The sequence below is a fragment of the Moschus berezovskii genome, chromosome 19, assembly GCF_049115385.1.
Source record: "Moschus berezovskii isolate FMDL1 chromosome 19, NW_MosBer_1.0, whole genome shotgun sequence".
Lineage (NCBI taxonomy): Eukaryota > Metazoa > Chordata > Mammalia > Artiodactyla > Moschidae > Moschus > Moschus berezovskii.
The window spans coordinates 56,422,747-56,440,997 of NC_142478.1; the positions used below are offsets into that span (position 1 = coordinate 56,422,747).

Here is an 18,251-nt window from a genome sequence, read left to right on the forward strand (position 1 = left end):
GTGGACACCTACGGATGCTCTCCAGAAGGGCTAGAATAACGTCTCTACACATTATATCTGAGTCCAGCACCGGATTGAGCAACCCTGAGCACTTTGCTGCAGAGGTCTGATGACTGGAAGCCCGGTGCCCTTTCCTTTTCCCCAAGTTCCCTCTACCTGAGCAGGTGGGCTGTTGGGATCTGGTGCAGGCGTTGAGGCGGGTGCAGGCAGCATGGAGCCAAAAATGGAGCGGCTGGAAGAGAAAAGGTCTGAAAGACAACATCGGGGGCCTGTGAGCTCTCTGCCTGTCATCTCACTGAATTAAGATCCAAACAAACTGGGCACTGAACCCCACCTTACCCAGAGGAATGCCATGGCCAGAGGGCACCCCTCCACCCCCACTGAGGTAACTCTGCTGAAACAGGCCAGCTGATTGTACATGCTGGCAACTAGTGTGGGCTCTCAAACACCTCCAGGCCTCGGTGGCACCTGCGTTTAACGATGGCGGGAGCTCAAGGATCATTTCTAACTGCAGGAAACTGCAAGGCGGCAGCTGTGTCGCCTGCGCCCTCTGCTGCCTAGAGGGAGAACTGCTTGCAGTCAAGGCCAAACCTGAGGCTCTGGGACGTGGAGGATGAGAAACACTGTCCAGGCCTTGTAGCTACTACCAAAAAAAAAAAAGAAATTAAGTTTTGGACGAATTCTAAGTCCTCTCCCAGACCATTCTAACAGCTCCCCTCTATGAAAGGGAAGCCCGGTCCCCTCTGTCCTGGGCAAAGGGAGACGCAGGTAGCCGAGCTCTCTCTCTGCCCCAACTCCTCACCCTGGAAGGGCTCAAAGGTGTCCATGAAGTCCAGGTTGGGCTGCAAAGGAATCAGCCCAGGTTGAATCATGTCTGCATTCCCCAGGTGCGCTGTTAGAATAAAACAGGAGACAGAGGGATTGTCTGGCCTTCTCAGTCCATGGTGTGAGAATGTATCAGGGGCCCAGACTGGATCTTCCTGGCCCTACTTGCATTCTCCTGAGAACAGGAGAAACGTAGGCCACTGGCTAGGATTTCTCGGGGGAGTTCATGGGCATTCTCCACCCTCAGAGGGTGGGAAAGAGTGAGTTTTCAGGGGAAAGGTAAACTGAGTATCTGGGAGCAGACACTCTGTTGTGAACAGCTCTGCAGAGACCCGTCAGTGCTGACTTTAGTCTGTGGGCTCCTCCCGGAGGGTTAACTGGATGGCTGCATGCTCCCAGGTGAGAGACCAAATGCTTGGCGTGCAAATGATTTTCTCGAGAGTGAGTCTCAAGACCTATCACTGGCCCAGGCCAATGTCCTCAGGTGAGGGGACAGGATCAGAAATGTGAAGCTTGTTCAGACCAAACCCCCAACTGTTCCCTGGCAGCGGCACCATAGATCCGATGGGGCCCCCACATAGCAAGGTCGGCCATGCCTTCTCCTCAGCGCTCCCCCCAAACAGGAGACAGAGGTTCAGGGATGGCCCCGAGGAGAAGCCTGCCCTGGGGACTCCTCCTGGGGTGGAGACAGCACCCTTTTCAGTCAAGGGTCTGGGGGCGGGGTTACCTATTTCACGTGGGTTGGGCCAGGCCACGGGCGGGTGGGAGGAGAGTGTGGAGAAGAGGGTGTCGCTGAACTCCGACATGAGCATGTCCGTGTCCAGCAGCGTGTCCTCCTCCATGGGGACTGGCGTCTTCCAGCCATCCCGGTGCTTGTGCCAGTAAAGCATGTCATCGTCCTACCACCAATGCGGGAAGGAAAAGCCAAACGGGCACCGGTGACTCGCGAGTTCTCAGTCAAGTCACGTTGGGGAGATACATGGCCCAGTTTCTCAGAGCAGCAAGGGCTGCCAGGTAAGAGACGAGGCCAGGGGACAGGGACCTGCAGAGAACTGGCTTCTTTCCTTTATGTCCCTCTTCTGGCCCCAGGGAGAGTCCATGTCCCCACCACCTTCTGCTGCGGTGCTGGGCCACCCACGTCACTGCTGTTTCTTGTGAAGGGGGAGGTCCCGTGAGGATCCTCACAACCCCCACACTCGCTCACCTGGGCCAGGCTGGAAAGGTCCTCATCCTTGTGCTGCTGGAGCTGTGGAGAAAGGAGAGCGGGACAAGGTGGTCCCCCAAGGCCCGGAGAGGGAACAAGGCCCTCAGCCTTTCCTCCCCGGAAGAGGAAGCATCTAGGCCTTCTCTCTCTCGGAGGAAGGTGGCTGGAAGGATGCTGCCCCTGCCATCCCCAGGCTGAAGCTGGGCTCAGAGATTCCTGACCAGCGTTTGTGGAATAAACAGCCCCAGCTCCAAGCTGGACAGACTGAGAACAAAGGTCACACAACCAAAGCAGGTCACCACTTGGGCTGGGTTACAACAAGGGGCTGCGGGGGCAATGGTGGGGGGCGGTGGGCAATGGGTTGACAGCTCTGAGCCAGAGCCTCAGGGGTCAGTGTACTGAGTAAATATGGGCTGGAAGTCCTTTTCAAATGTATTTGGCTGCACCGAGTCTCAGTTGTGGCATGTAGGATCTATATAGTTCCCTGACCAGGGATCGAACCCGGGTCCTCTGCCTGGGGAGCACTGCGTCCTAGCCACTGGACCACCAGGGAATTCTCCAGATACCCTTTTCTTGAAGTAGGTTCTCCACTTGTGATACTCCCGGATCACGATCTCTATGCGGCTTTTCCAGTACTTTCCTTCTGTGGTGATGGCCTGTGGGAGAGACGTGGGGCAAAGGGAAGAGGCGGTGTTGGGTTTTATTCACAGAGCTCACCCTACAAGCATCTGGCTCCAGACGTCAGGCCCGGGAAATCCAACTCTGAGTCGCCGGCTGCTTGCCTACAGCTTCATTCACAGAGTGTGTTGGCCTCTGCTGGGCCATGCCTGACCTCCAAGTGAAGGTGAGCTTTCACTAGATTATCTTACCCCCTCCAAGATAACCTAGGGGACTTTGGGAGCCAGGGGTCTGGAGGTTGGACTGGAGTAGGGCTCAGACAAAGTGCTTGGCAGGGGAGAAGAACAGAGATCCCAGAGCTGGAGGAATCGCCAGAGACTCAGGCTGGCTCTCAAATGCCCTGAAGCTCCGCCACATTTCCAAAGGGTGAAAACGAACAGCCAGTCACAGAAGGTTTGGGCAGAAAGTGACCTCCAAGGTCCAGCTCAACCTCCCCACCATACAGGGAGGGAGCCCCTCCCACAGTTATCTCTGAATTCTGGTGACCAGGAATCATGACAGCCTCAGAGGGACCACCTCACTTTCACATTCCTTTCTTTTGATGGCTGCAGAATATTAAAGCAAGTCCCAGACATCCTATCATAAATGTCATACAATTTCACCTAAAATACTTCACTATGTGTCTTAGACAGTGGAGAATCTCCACAGTGAATAATACAATACTGTTACCAGACCTAAAAAGTGATGAGATTCTTTACTACTGTCTGATACCGGATAGTGTCCCTTGGCTCCAAGCTGTCTTGTGTTAGGTAACTTTCAAGTTTTCCTTTTTCATCATAACAATAAGACAAGCTTGGATGGAACTAAAACAATACAGAAGAGTAGAAAGTGAAAGTGGAGTCTTCTCTCCTCCTCACACTAATCCCACAAGTAAGGGTTCTGTATATCCTTTGAGACATTTCCTATGCATGTATAATCACACAGATACACGCTTCAGAAAATTAACACTGTTGGGCAACTTGCTTCTTTTCATTTACTATGTCTTCACCATCTTTCCCTCTCAGTATATAAAGGTCATTCTTCAGTGGTTAAAGATGTCTGCCCTGCCCCCCCACCGCCTCCCCAGCTGACTTCCAGAGAAGCACCGACATTAAAGGAAAGCAGAGGGTAAGTCTTATTTGGAGGAAGCCCCAGGTCCTTGGATCAGCCTGGCCTGAGAAGGGGAGCCTCTGCGGAATATCAGGGCCCAGGTGCCCCCACATCGCCGTTGCATCTCACGGTATAACAGCCGCCAGGAGGGAGCACCCCGAGTGCTCTGCCCCACAGCCTTCCTCTGTGGGGATCCGGCCCTCGGCCCTGCCCTCGTGAGTCACCTCCTTCTCCCGAGTGAGGGCCCGTCACCTGCCAAGTACCTCTGGACGGCGGTGCTCGTCCACTTCCACAGAGCCGTCCAGTGGAGTGACAAAGTGGCACACGGGGTTCTTGCGCTTCTCCAAATCTGGCGGGGAGAGAGCGGGACACTGTCGCTGAGGAGCCCCGCCCCAGGGGGACCCTGAAGTGTTCTCCTTCTCTTGGAAAATGAGATTTGGGGAAATAAAGGGTCCAGGCCAAAGGAAAAGAATCTCTCGGTGATGTGGGGGCAAGAAAGGGAGTCTGCCGATCAAGAGGAAACACCAGCCTGAGCCTAGGGGACCCCCGGCACGCTGGTCTCCTGCAGGAATCACCAGACCCCCCAGCACCCATGCCAGCCGGACACAGGCCATGGCCCGGGCCTGCACCTTCTCAGAGCCGCTGAAAACAGGGACGAATGCACCCCTCAGCTGCACACCTGTCCCTCTCCCCTGCCTTCAACACTGAGCCTCCTGCGGACACTTGGGTTTGGCTTGGTCCTCCTCCCCCCGCATACTGCCTGAGGGAGACTTTTGTTTGACACAAGGGCGCCAAGACCCAGCTCTGGGCTCCAAGGTGCGCAGGCCTCCGGGGGCAGAACCCGCAGGGCCACGGCTCCAGTCGCGCAGCACTTACACTGCATGTACCAGGCCCGCCAGATGGCGTTGTTGAGCCGGATCTTGTCTCTCCACTGGAGCTTCAGGCCCTTGAAATTCTTCCACTTCGGAGACACCAACTTCCCACTGAAAGGTAAAATGAGAAGGGGGACACTCAGTGGTTTCTCTGACAATGAAACGTGCCACCCCATCATTCCAGGCCTCAAAATTCTGGATTAAGTCATACAAGCCACAGGCTAGGCTCAATAGGATATACAGTCACTTTCACTATGCCATTTTGTCGACTTCCACATATCTTCAAATTTTTCCATAATTAAAAGCTAAAAATCTGTGGATTTTGCCTTATACGTGTACCAAATCACCATGCTGTACACCTTAAACTTAATGTTACATGTCAATTTTATTTCAACGAAGTTGGGAGGAGGAAAAAAGAAATCTGCTGACCACTGAAGGAAAGCCAGGCTCCTTGAACCTGGTCTCGGCCACCAGTCCCCAGGAGGCACTGATGATTCAGGCACACAAATGTCCCACTGGCCCTAGAACCCGCAGGGCCCTCTCCTGCCTCTAGGGCCCTACACTGGCGGTCCCCATTCTTCATGGAGCTCCCTCTGCCCCTGGCCAGCTGCTCATCCTTCCAAATGATGCTCAAACACCATCTCCTCCGAGCCGGCACTGGCCTCTCCCAGCCTGCTGCCAGTCCCTTCAGGATCTCTGAGCACTGTTCACACCTCAAGGACACACTCATCCACCTCCCCATACGGCAATGTGTCTCCACACCTCCAGCCACCAGACTGCAGCTTCTCAGGGAAGGTCCCTACCAGTATTCCCACACTAACCACCCAGCACCGAACTTGGCATAGAGCAGGGGCTTGTGTAATAATTCTTCACTGAATGAGTTAAAGGGCCTTTGCCGACAAAGCTAATGGCAGGCAAGGAACACTCCCTGGTGGTACAGCCTGCTCAGATGGTTTAGTTTTCCACGGGCTGTGCCAGGAGCCACCTCTGAGCTGCTGGCATAGGGCTTCCCCTCTCCAGATGGCTGAGATGGGCAAGGCACTCTTTCTGGTCCATACTAAAGGGAGTTCTGTGAGTTCTACATCACTGCAGGCCACAGCCTTGCCCCTTTCTCCAAAGCCACTCAGAGAAGCCATTGTGCCAAGCAGAGAGGTGCCAGCAGTCACAACAGCTGGGGTCTTCAAAGAGAGCGCCTAAGTAATAAACGCTCCCCAAACCTCAACACCTGGTTTCTTCATCAGAAGCCCCTGGCGAATCTCATGCCCCATCCTCCAACCCAGCACCGGGCCAGGCTGTGGATTGTAGGAGAGAAGCCTGAGACCCCCACAGAGAAATCATCACAGCAAGTCCTCTGAGAACTGGAGGGACAGACAGACAGCAGCAGCCTCAGCTCAAAGGGTCAGGGGCTTCAAGCCAGTCACATGCTTTTCTGCCCCTGCTCCCCCAGTCCAAAGGCACTTCGACCTCAGCTGTCACCCACATTCAACAGCCAGCAGCCTGGTGTTTCTGAGTCTCTGTGGTGCAATTGCATACTAGAAGTGAACTATTATAGCCACGTAACTCCTCTGACATGCCAGTTTCCTGGGTAAAATCACAGTAATACCATTGCCTCCAGAGTGTTTTAAGAAGGATTAAATGTACACACATGCAGCCACATTCTTAAGACACACTGCAGAGGTAACCCCTAAAGCATATTTAAAAAAAAACCCACAAAACTAACCAGCAGGCTTAAATATAAACCCACTCTTACTCCTGCTTTGTTATGTAAGACGTAGTGGCTGATGCGAACATAAGAGTGTCTTAGAGAAGTCAGATGATACCAACATCTTCAATTACTTACCATGAAACAGGTGGGAAGATTCAGAGAGAGAGGTCAGACCCTGGAGGCCAGAAACCCGCTCTGATTAAGTAACTTTCGGGTTCTCATCTTCTCCCCCCCAAACTGCTGGAATATCTGCTCCTTCCTGCGTTAGGGATGTTCACTCCTTATGTCCAAACGCTATCACCCATCACCCCAGGCTTCTGTAATACCTCAACAGCCGACAGGCGGCGCTCAACTGACACGAACAAGCAAACCTGAAACCAAAACTAAAACCTAGACCTCCCAGAGAGGTGGAGAGGGTGAAAGCAGAGGCTATGGTTGATGGACACTCACCCACACATGGCAACTTGACTGCACACGCAAAGTGTTGGAAAAATGCGGGACACACATCTAGATGTTTCCTTACCGAAAGGGCTTCTCCTGCCTTTGATGTGATGTCACTGTTCACCTTCGATGAGGACAGGAGACATTCCCCACACAGACACCCACAGACAAGGATGGGGACCCTTTCTGTGGAGGCACCCCAAGTCTAGTTTCCCACGCAATGTACAAGAGAGGCTGCTCTAAGGAGTTCTAACAGGCAGCTCCTTGGCAGGGATCCCTAGAGCAGGAGTCCCACAAAGCACCCATGATCAGAGTTCTGCTCCCCACAACCCCACCCCAGCTTAACTCGGCTTCCAGACACGGTTGGGTGGGATGCTTCTTCGCCTAACTCAGGGTTCTGCCATATTCCTTCTTTAAAGTGTAACCAGGGACACATTATTAAAATTTCTGAGGTCTTCTCTGGTAGTCCTGTGGCTAAGACTTTGTTCTTCCAATACAGGGGGCCCAGGTTCGATCCCTGGTCAGGGAACTAGATCCCACATGCCCACAATGAAGATCAAAGATCCCACGTGCCACAACTAATACCTGGCGCAAACAAATAAAATTTTAAAATGTAAAAAAGAAAAAAAAAATTTCCGAGACTGCTGGCTTCGTCCTCAATAAACAAAAGACCTCCTCTGGCCTTACCTCCCAACCCTGCCTTCTTAAACATCACCCCCCCACACCAACACCAGGGGTTCCTGGTTAGAACAGGGACCCTGGATTCACCCCTTACTCTCCCAATCTGACTCTGGGAAGGCCAGGGTCTGAGTCTGACTCATCTGAGCACAGTGCCTGGCATGTGGGAGGTGTGATTAAATATGGAATGACTAAGTGAAAGCTAAACTTTTCCATAAAGAAAAGTCTTCAACACCCCCCACCACGGCGGTCCTTCCTAGAAGACAGGTTCATGACACGGGGCAGGAAGTCTACAGCACAACCAGCTCTCTCTCGAAACTGCTGCTGAGTGGAATGGCAAACTGAATTCTCTGGCAGTCTGGCAAGAGACTGCTTTGGAATGAAAATTAAAATGCAAGCCTTGCACAGATAGGAGCTGGCATTAAGAACGGGTAAGGATGAAACTGAGGTGGGTATTTGGGGTTCTGTAGGTTCCAGGGAAGATGAGCTCTGAACTCCTGGTCAGAGCATTCTCTGCAAAAAAAAAGCTGGCACGGCCTCCGAGGTCTACTGCTGTGGGGCCAGACAGTGGTAGAGTCCATTCATCTGGTCATGCAACCATATTTGCTTGTAAAGGTATTATTTCTTCGCCATTCCTCACGCTTCCTGGAATCCCAACGGCAAAACGTTCCCAGGCCTATACCACTCAAAGTAATCTACAGACTTAAAGCAATACTTATCAAAGTACCCATGACATTTTTCACAGAACTAGAATAATCTTAAAAATTTAAATGGAACCATAAAAGACCCAGTTCTGCCAAAGCAACCTTGAGGAATAAGAACAAAGCAGGAAGCATAACCCTCCCAGACTTCAGATAATACTTCAAAGCTACAGTAATCAAAACAGCATGGTATTGGCACAAAAAGAGACACATGGATCAATGGAACAGAACAGAGCCCAGAAATAAACCCACACACCCATGGGCAATTAATCATCAACAAAGGAGGCAAGAGTACACAAGGGGGAAAAGACAGCCTCTTCAGCAAGTGGTGCTGGGAAAGTCAGTCGCATATAAATCAATGAAAATATAACATTCCCTCACACCACACACAAAAATTAACTCAAAAATGGCTTAAAGACTTATAAGACATAATAAGATTCCTAAAAGAGCACATAGGCAGAACATTCTCTGACAAAAATCGTACCAATGTTTTCTGAGGTCAGTCTCTCAAGGCAATAGAAATAAAAGCAAAAACAAATAAATGGGACCTAATCAAACTTACAAGCTTTTGCACAGTAAAGGAAATCATAAACAAAACAAAAAGACAACTTAAGGACTGGGAGAAAATATCTGCAAATGATGTAACTGATAAGGGCTTAACTTCCAAAATATACAAACAGCTCCTGCAATAACAAAAAACCCCCAAACAACCTAGTCAAAAAAAGGGCAGAAGATCTAAATAGACATTGCTCAAAAAAAGACACAGATGGCCACTGGCACATGAAAAGATGTTCATCATCATTAATTATTAGAGAAATGCAAATCAAAACTACGATAAGGTATCACCCCACACCAGTCAGAATGGCCATCATTAAAAAGTCTGCAAATAATAAATGCTGGAGAGGATGTGGAGAAAAGGGAACCTGCGTACACTGTTGGTGGGAATGTAAATTGGCACAGTCACTGTGTAAAACAGTATGGAGGTTCCTCAAAAAACAAACTAAAAACAGAGTTGCCACATAATGTGGCAATCCCACTCCTGGGCACACACTGATAGAAAACTATCATTTGAAAAGATACATTCATGCCAATGTTCATAGCAGCACTATTTATAATAGCCAAGACATAGAAACAACCTAAATGTCCATCAACAGATAAACAGATAAAGGAGATGAGGTGTATACACACAATGGAATATTACTCAGCTATTAGTGTCATTTTCAGCAACATGGATGCAAACAGAGATCATACTAAGTGAAGTAAGTCAGAAAGACGAATACCGTATGATATCACTTATATGTGGAATCTAAAGTACAATACAAATGAACATATCCATGAAAGAAGAGCAGACTCACAGAGAACAGATGTGTGGTTGCCATGGGGGAAGCAGCGTGGAGGAGAGATGGACTGGGAGGCTGGGATCAACAGACGCAAACTAGTATCTACAGGATGGACAAACAAGGTCCTACTGTAGAGCACAGGGAACTATTCAATATCCCGTGAGAAACCATAATGGAAAAGAATATGAGAAAGAATACATATATGTGTGTATGTATAACTGAGTCGCTTTGCTATACAGCAGAAATTAAATGTAACATTGTAAGTCAACTGTACTTCAATAATTTTTTATTAAACACACACACACACATTCCTACATCTGTCTGCTTCTCAGGGAGGTTGAGTTGATGTGCTAAAGATTGTAGAAGGGACTGGCATGGGAGTTGCAGGCCCTTCTTTTCTCTTGGAGACAAGTTGTCTACTGAGGGCCCATGCCCCTCTTGTTCCATGCCCAGAGAGCGAGCCTGGGGTGGGGGAGGCCTCCCCTAGTTCTCGGCTGCCTGGGGCTGCTTAGAAAGACAGTCTGGGGTTCCCTTACAAGTCACATCCGCAGCTTGATCAACGATACAGGGAATAATTTGGCCGACATCTGCTGAACCTTTTTTTGTGGTGGTCATTGGAAGGACTGATGCTAAAGCTGAAACTCCAATACTTTGGCTACCTCATGCAACAAGTTGACTCACTGGAAAAGACCCTGATGCTGGGAGGGATTGGGGGCGGGAGGAGAAGGGGACAACAGAGGATGAGATGGCTGGATGGCATCACCGACTCGATGGACATGAGTTTGAGTGAACTCCGGGAGTCGGTGATGGACATGGAGGCCTGGTGTGCTGCGATTCATGGGATCACAAAGAGTCAGACAGGACTGAGCGACTGAACTGAACTGAAAATATATGTAACGTAAAAGTTACCACTTTGACCATTTAAAAATGCACAGTTCATGGGCAGGAAGTCTGTTCATGATGCCATGTAACCATCACTGCTGTTAAGTTTCAGGGCTGGCTTTTTTCATCACCCCTAAAGGAAGCCCTGCACCCAGCAGCAGTCACTCCCTGTTACTTCCTCCCCTGGCCTCTGGCAACTATAATCTACTTTCTGTTTCTATGGATTTGTTTCTTCTGGACACTTCACATAAACGAAATGATAAAATGTGTGGCCTTGTATATCTGGCTTCTTCACCCTGCACAATAGTCTCAAGGTTCACCCACACTGCAGCGTGTCAGTACTTCCTTCCTTCTCGTGGCTGAATCATATCCCATTGGATGGAGAGACCACATTTCGTTTACTCCTTCATCTGCTGAGGGACGTTTGGGTTGTTTCATGTTCTGGCCATTGTGAACAGTGCTGTTGTGAACTGACTCCACTTTGATTTCCCAGTCAGCTCAGAATTCTGGTAAGCGAGAGTGATCACTACACTGGCACCAGGGACGGGTGTGACCTTTGTTGAAGGGCAAGTGGGCAACTGTATTAGCATTTCAAATGCACATCCCCCAACTCCCAACCCCACTGTTAGGAGTAGACTCCACTCCAGACCCATTTGCACACGGGCACAAAGACATCAATAGAAGACATTCAACTACAGCCCTGTTGGTGGGAGGAAAAGGCTGGGAACAACATACATTTACATGTGCTGGTGGCTCAGACAGTAAAGAATCTGCCTGCACTGCAGGAGACCCAGGTTTGATCCCTGGGTCAGGAAGATCCCCTGGAGGAGGAAATGGGAACCCACTCCAGTCTTCTCAACTGGAGAATTCCATGGACAGAGGAGCCTGGCAGGCTGCAGACCGTGGGGTCGCAAAGAGTCAGACACGACTGAGTGACTAACACTAAGTACCTAGCTGACAGCAAGATCTGCAAGACGTATTAAGTGGGAAAGAAAACACCGGTGCGAGATACACAGCATGGCCACAGACAGACACACAGGAAAGGAGGGGAGAGAATGAGCAGTCAGTCTCAGGGAAGACGCACAAGAAAACAGGTAACAGGAAACAGTGGTTTCCCTTTGGAGAGCTGAATCGAGAATTAAGGAGCTTCAGTCAGTGAGTTAGTTTTCACTGTTTACTGTTGTTTTCTACTGCTCAAATATAACATAGAAATGTATTTTATATATTTATATACATATTTTTTTCCTTCAAAATAACCAAGGGAACAAGACCAGGTACAGTCCAGGGCTTCCAGTTAATTAGGGAAGGCAATTCATCACATGAGCAGATATGAAACTTACGCACAAGTCGGTTTCGTGCCGCAGATTCAAATATGAGGATAATGGTGAATAAGTGGTTTCTTACATGAGCGAATGAGTGAATAATTCTAGACTGGTCTCTCTTCCAGGACTTCAACTCTTTTTCTTCAAAAGAGCGGCCTCCATTGGCTTTTCCTGGGATCTGGGCCTGGTTCCATGCTGCCAGGAGCCAAAACTAACAGGCTCCAGACGGACAAAGGTTCATTGAGGAGCCGAGGCGTGGGGAGTGGCCCCGCGTGAGGCACGGCAGAGGGCGCCGTGTTCAGGGGAATCGCCCTTGAGCCATGGGCCCTCCGCCCTGGGCCACCTGCCCAAGCAGAGCCACCGCCCAGGGAGTGCCTGCGAGGTTTTCAGGGCCTGCTCCCAAGGCCAAGCGTGGGTCCTATCTCCTGCACCCCAAACTCATCCCCCTCCTGGGGCACTTGGCATCTTTTTTTAACACTCAAAGAAAGTCCTATTGGAGAAGCAGGCTCAGCAAGGCAGGTTTATGTGCTTCTGAAGGCTTCATTCCAGGTCTGTCCTACTGACAAAGTGAGTGTGTGTGTGTGTGTGTGTCTTTCTTGTGGTGTGTGGTGTGTGTGGTGTATGTGTGTGTGTGTGTGGTGTACACATGAGTGTGTGGGACGTGGGTCTGGGTGTGGTGTGCGTGTTGTGTATGGTATGTGTGAGTGTACCTGCGTGTGCGGGTGTGCCACTGTGGCCAGGTGTTGGGTCTGCTCACGTGTATGAGCATGTTTGTGAGGACTGTGGTTGTCCGTTTTGTGTACTCAGCCGGGAGTGATCATTTCCATGATGACTGAAACCTACAACATCTTGACGGAGCTCAAACGGGTTAAGATCAGGCTGGCTGCAGCACTGACTCCCCCGGCCCTAAAAGTGAAGGACAGTGGCTTGTGTCCTTGCTGAGCGCTCCCTCCGTGTCCCGGCCGCCCACCTGGGCAGACACCACCATGCTTACACCATTCCCAAGCAAATGAGGAAAGAGTGGTTTCCCTTTCTGGACTGCTGGCATGAGCTGTCAGAGTCCCGCCTTTGGTAAATGGATGCCGATGTCCCCTCCTCTTTGGGGGAGCCTGGGACCACAGGGGGCGTGAAAGGACCCGGCTGGCGTGAAGTAAGTGATGCCCAAGTCTGGGGCATGTTGCTGAACACTGAACTTCAGTCTTAGGTGCATTTCTGGGTGTCAAAGCCTTGTGTTTCCTGTCTGCCTCGAGCCACAATTGGCCTTGTAGGCAGGAGCAGTGATGCTAGGCAGGGCACCAGTTAAAGCCATAACCATATGTCTATTTGCCAGGGGTGTAAACTTGAACCCAGGGTACTCCTGATTCCTCTGGACTGAGGATGGGACTGGACTTAACAACAGGAAAAAGTGGTGTCTGACTTCAACTGTATCACCTGTTAGTAAAACACTTTTAAAAATCTGTGTACTAGCTATGCGTCTCTTTGACGAGCTATCTGTGCCTTTTAAAAAACTTATTATTTTGAAATAATTACATAGACTCACAGAAAGTTTAAAAAAAAAAAGCTATAAAGCATCCCATGTACTCTTTGCCCACCTTCCCCAGTGGTGGTATCTTCTGTAGCTGGAGCATGACCTCAAAACCAGGAAGCCAGCTTTGCGACACTGTTGTTACCTAGATGACAAATCTTAACTCACTTTTCAACATCTGTTGAAATGTTAGTTGTTTTTTTCTTGCTATTTTATATTGGTAATACTGTAATATTAATGATATTAACACTCTGTGATACTTCTCTGCAAATGTTTCCCCTAGGTTTTTTATAGCATGTCTGTGAATAAGTGGCGCAGCTGTAAAGAATCTGCCTGCCAATGCAGGAGAAACAGGTTCAGTCCCTGGGTCGGGAAGATCCCGTGGAGAAGCAAATGGCCACCCACTCCGGTATTCTTGCTGGGAAAATCCCATGGACAGAGAAGCCTGGTGAGCTACAGTCCATGGAGTCACAAAGAGTGGGACACGACTAAGCACACGTGCATGCCTGTCCACTCCCACCTTATCCAGAGACTTACTTTTCATTTTAATCTCTTTTTGAGCTTTTTTAGTCTTATTTAACTTTTAAATAAATTATATACTCATACTGAAAGAAAATTCAAACAATACAGAACAGTACCAAGAATGAAAGCCAAGTCAACTGCAATTCCACCACCTAGAAATCACCCTTGTTTAAATTTTGGTGATAACATTGTGTACTGAGAAATAACCTTATCCAAAGAGAAGTCTAGCCCTTGCCCTCAGCTCGTGGGGGTTGGGGGTGACCTCCAGGCCTGTTGTATCTGACTTTGCCTGGGGCTCAGGACAATCTCGCTATGTGATGAGGATGGGGGCCGGCCGTGGAGCAGGGAGCAGTGGTATCGGGTCCAATCTCCAGAGGAAGTGATGACTAAGAAGTATCGGCAGTCTCTGGGAGGGGCTGGAGACTAGAGGTCAGTCATACAGGCCAGCCCAGGAGAAACTCTGGAGACCAAAGACTCAGGTGAGAGTCCCTGGTGGGCAGTGTCACACACTGTGGTGGGAGGGAGGTAACGCAGTCCAGTGGGAGAGGATGAACAGAAGCACCACACTTGGACCCTCTTAGACCCTGCCCTATGCATGGCTTCCCTTGGCTGATTTAACCTGAGTCTTGTCCCTGTGATCTTTCTAGCAATTACAGGACCTGAGGATGGTTTTGGGAACTTGCAGTTGGTGTCAGAAGTGGGGGAAGTCTTGTGGACTGTTCTCTCTCACTTTGCAGTTGGCCTGAAATCCTTGTAATGTATATTTTTTTGATTATGTATATGTATGCATACATTCAGATAAAACCTATGAAAAATATTTAAATGTATGGGATTATCTTGTTTTATAGTCTATTTTTCACTTACAGGTCATGAACACCTTATTATAGTTGGATATAGCTTTCATTGGTTACAGAATATTCCATTGTGTACATTTATCAAAATCTACCTAACCACTTTTCCATAACTAGGCGTTCGTTTATATTAATGGACATACATTACTTCTGTTTTTCACTATTATAATAGTGCTGAGATTACCATATTGCTACTTACATTTCTGTGCAATGGCATGACTGTTTCTGTGAGATAAATTTCTAGAAAACCTGAAGGTATATGTACATTTATAACTTTGTTTTAGTCAAAGACTTTCAAGGCTTATACTAATTTACACTCTTAATAGCAGTGAACACTGCCTACTTCCCAAACCCTTGCTCATATTAGTTATTATTAATGTTTGCTAATCTTACAAACAAAAAAAATTCAGATCACTAATTTTTTAGTTCCCACTTTTCAGTATCTTTTCATGTTTATTGGTCTTTGGGTTTTTCATGTTAACTGTCTGCATGTCTTCTGTTCCTTTCCTGTTGTATGAGAGCTCTGAATTTGGTAGAAACGTCCGCAGCTTCCACGGCAGAGTTAGTATGTCTGTCTTGACTATCTTTGTCTTGACTATTTTCAGTGTGCTTTCTTTTGCTTTTTCATTCTACTTAACTTTTTCATACATGATGAGTTTTGGGTTGTTACGGTTTTCAGTTGAAATTGTTCATTAATACAATCAAAATTTTAAAGTACTGTCTTTTATGTCATAATGTTTCCATCTTTTGTGTCATAATTAAAAGGGCTTTTCTATCCCAAGACTGTGAAAACACTTATCTATCTATGTCTTCTTTCACAGCTTCACATTTTCTATCAGTTATTTCCTCCATCTGGAAGTTGTTTTGGTGTCATGAAGATACTGGGATCCTGCTTCAGTCCAATGGTTCCTACCTGTTCACTCAATTATCCACGTTTCCCCTTGGAGTAAAATACTGTCATCATCATATACCACGTTCTCATATATAATATACCTGGGACCACTTCTGAGCACCCCAGTTCTTTTGGTGTTTTGTGCCTATGTTCTAAATGGTTTCCATTTTTATATTTAACTCATTTCGCTCTTTACACAGCTCACCAAAATAAACTGACTGGTTATCTGATTATCTCATCTTCCCTCACTAGTTGATGATGACACTTCCATTAACATATATTAAATTATAATATACACTAAGGTCTGTTCTGGGACGGCCTCCTATCACTGATTCGTGTCCACCTGTCTTAGTACTACAATGATTTAATAATTAGAAGTTTGTGATACACTTTACTAAGTAGAGTTAGACCCCATCTTTTTTTTTTTTAATCCTTGCCTGTTTATTCCTCCATGCTCCAACTTTACAGTCGTGGTGTCAAATCTCAAAAGAAAACTATTCTGGCATTTTGATTGGAGTTGCCCTTAACAAAGACACTACTGTGGACAGCACTAACCGTTTCAGCTGGGTCATCTCCACCTTAGAATGGAGTATGTTTCTCTACTTATTCGAACAACTTAACCTATTTAAAAAAGAGAAATCTGAAGCTGCCTTCTTTAATTTTCTTCGCACATGTCCCTTTCATTTCTAACCATAACACTTAACGTCAAAAGGAAGTTTAGAAGGTGAAGCCAGCAAAACAAAACAAAGTCACATAGTTACACACCCAAACACAAGCGCTATTCACATTTTATTGTCTCCGGCACAGCCCCACCTTGCTGATACGGTAACTGCCACCCTCACCCTGATCAAAGCGGCCAACTCACAGGCATAAGTAAGGGGTTTCTATTACATTCAGTACCAGGAATAACTAACCACCCTCAAAGAACACGGTATTTCCCTAGCACTTTCATTCACCTACGGGAAAAGTTAATTAGCAGGTTCAAGTATTCACCAAGGTTAAGATTTTTGTGTAAAGAATGGAAAAACTCCACTGCACTGCAAACACCTGGCACACAGAGGACATAAATTAGCACAGGTCTCCAGCCAGAGTACACACCTGGAGTCAAGAAACTGGTTGGCAGAGATGGAATGGGAACAGGTCATACTTGCAAATGTTTCTGAGTTCCTATGAAGGCTGGCAAAAAACGAATTTGTTATTATCACCATCATTAGCCATCTTTGAGGTACCGCCAGCTACGTAACCTACTTAACAGGCACAGAAATCTGAAGCTGTCTGATGCATTTCAAAGGATAAGGTGACACGCTTCAGGTAGCCAAGACCTATAAATAGGCTTTAAAAAGCATTGGCTACGTTTTTAAAAGTCAACGTTGACTATTAAGAAAAAAAAGATGGACTCTGTTCTCTATTGCATTCAAAACTCCAAACCTTTGGCAATGTGACTAGGGTCACAGTGACACTACAGTAAGTTAACTAAAGTTGCTCTGGGTACATCTATCAAGTTCTAACCTTTCTGGGGCTCGAAGCTGGAGCCAGTAGTTAATTCTATGTTGCACCTATCACAGCATAACGCCCTGTGTAAAATGGTGCTTAACACCAGCAACGGGTTGATGGCAAGAGACGGAATCTCTTTGGGTTACATGTGGGCTATATACAGCGCTCCTACTGTGGGCAGATTAATCCAGCTGAAACATTACTTTCTTCAGGACGCAATCCTGATTCACTCACCCAGATCTGTTATTTAGGGCGGTTCTAGATGCAAGGACAGAGGAGCAGACAGACAGAACCAAGTCCCTAGCCTCGTGGAGCTGACAGAGGCCACATGTGTGCTGTGCAGGGGGCCCTCAGTGGTGCAGGGCAAAGGCTAGGGGAGGGGGAGCAGGGAGGCAGGGTTGACACAGGGCCCCCACCAAGGTCCCCCAGGCTTCCTCTCCAGGCTCCTCCCCACCTGCCTCCCTTCCACCCAGGAGGCCAGAACAACCTGGACCAGGACAACAGTATCTGTTCACATTTCTCCCCTGGTACGACTCCTTCAGGGGTTGCCCTGCTTGCTAGAGAGAATCCCTACATATTCACCCAGGTCCAGGTTCCTGCAGCTACACATCTGGGTTAAACAACAACCTTATTCACCTTCCTTGTCTCCCTCCTGGAGTAAACGACTTCTCAGTGTAAATGACTTCGTTGGCTACCCCTGTACTGACCATAACCTGCGACAGCCTGTGTGTCTGTGTGTGTGTGGACTGACAGTGTGTCTTCACAACCAACTGCATTTTCCACGAGGGGGCTAGTGGTCTGTTTTGCTTACTAGTACCTCCCCCACCAGAGGGAAAACGGCCTTCCCTCTAACCCCACCTCCCAGCTCAGTTCAGTTCAGTCACTCAGTCGAGTCCGACTCTTTGCGATCCCATGGACTGCGCCAGGCCTCCCTGTCCAGCACCAGCTCCCAGGGCTTATTCAAACTCATGTCCATTGAGTCGCTGATGCCATCCACCCATCTCATTCTCTGTCATCCCATTCTCCTCCCATCTTCAATCTTTTCCAGCATCAGGGTCCTTTCCAATGAGTCGGCTCTTTGCATCAGGTGGCCAAAGTATTAGAGTTTAAGCTTAAGCATAAGTCCTTCCAATGCTATTCAGGACTGATTTCCTTTAGGATGAACTGGTTGGATCTCCTTGCAGTCCAAAGGACTTTCAAGAGTTTTCCCCAATACTACAGTTCAAAAGC

The 18,251-nt window shown here is 48.2% G+C and overlaps 1 protein-coding gene across 2 annotated transcripts in view; it reads right to left on the reverse strand.

The window, feature by feature from the left end:
- Nucleotides 1–18,251, reverse strand: part of MLXIP (MLX interacting protein) — a 57,961-nt gene that overhangs the window by 11,622 nt on the left and 28,088 nt on the right. For both annotated transcript variants that reach the window (XM_055404413.2, XM_055404412.2), the window contains exons 2-8: nucleotides 4,673–4,779; nucleotides 4,060–4,145; nucleotides 2,596–2,685; nucleotides 2,030–2,071; nucleotides 1,553–1,724; nucleotides 803–892; nucleotides 157–248 (exon numbers count right to left, since the gene is read on the reverse strand). In XM_055404413.2, coding sequence (XP_055260388.1) covers nucleotides 157–248; nucleotides 803–892; nucleotides 1,553–1,724; nucleotides 2,030–2,071; nucleotides 2,596–2,685; nucleotides 4,060–4,145; nucleotides 4,673–4,779 — 679 coding nt within the window. The remainder of the gene's footprint in view (nucleotides 1–156; nucleotides 249–802; nucleotides 893–1,552; nucleotides 1,725–2,029; nucleotides 2,072–2,595; nucleotides 2,686–4,059; nucleotides 4,146–4,672; nucleotides 4,780–18,251) is intronic.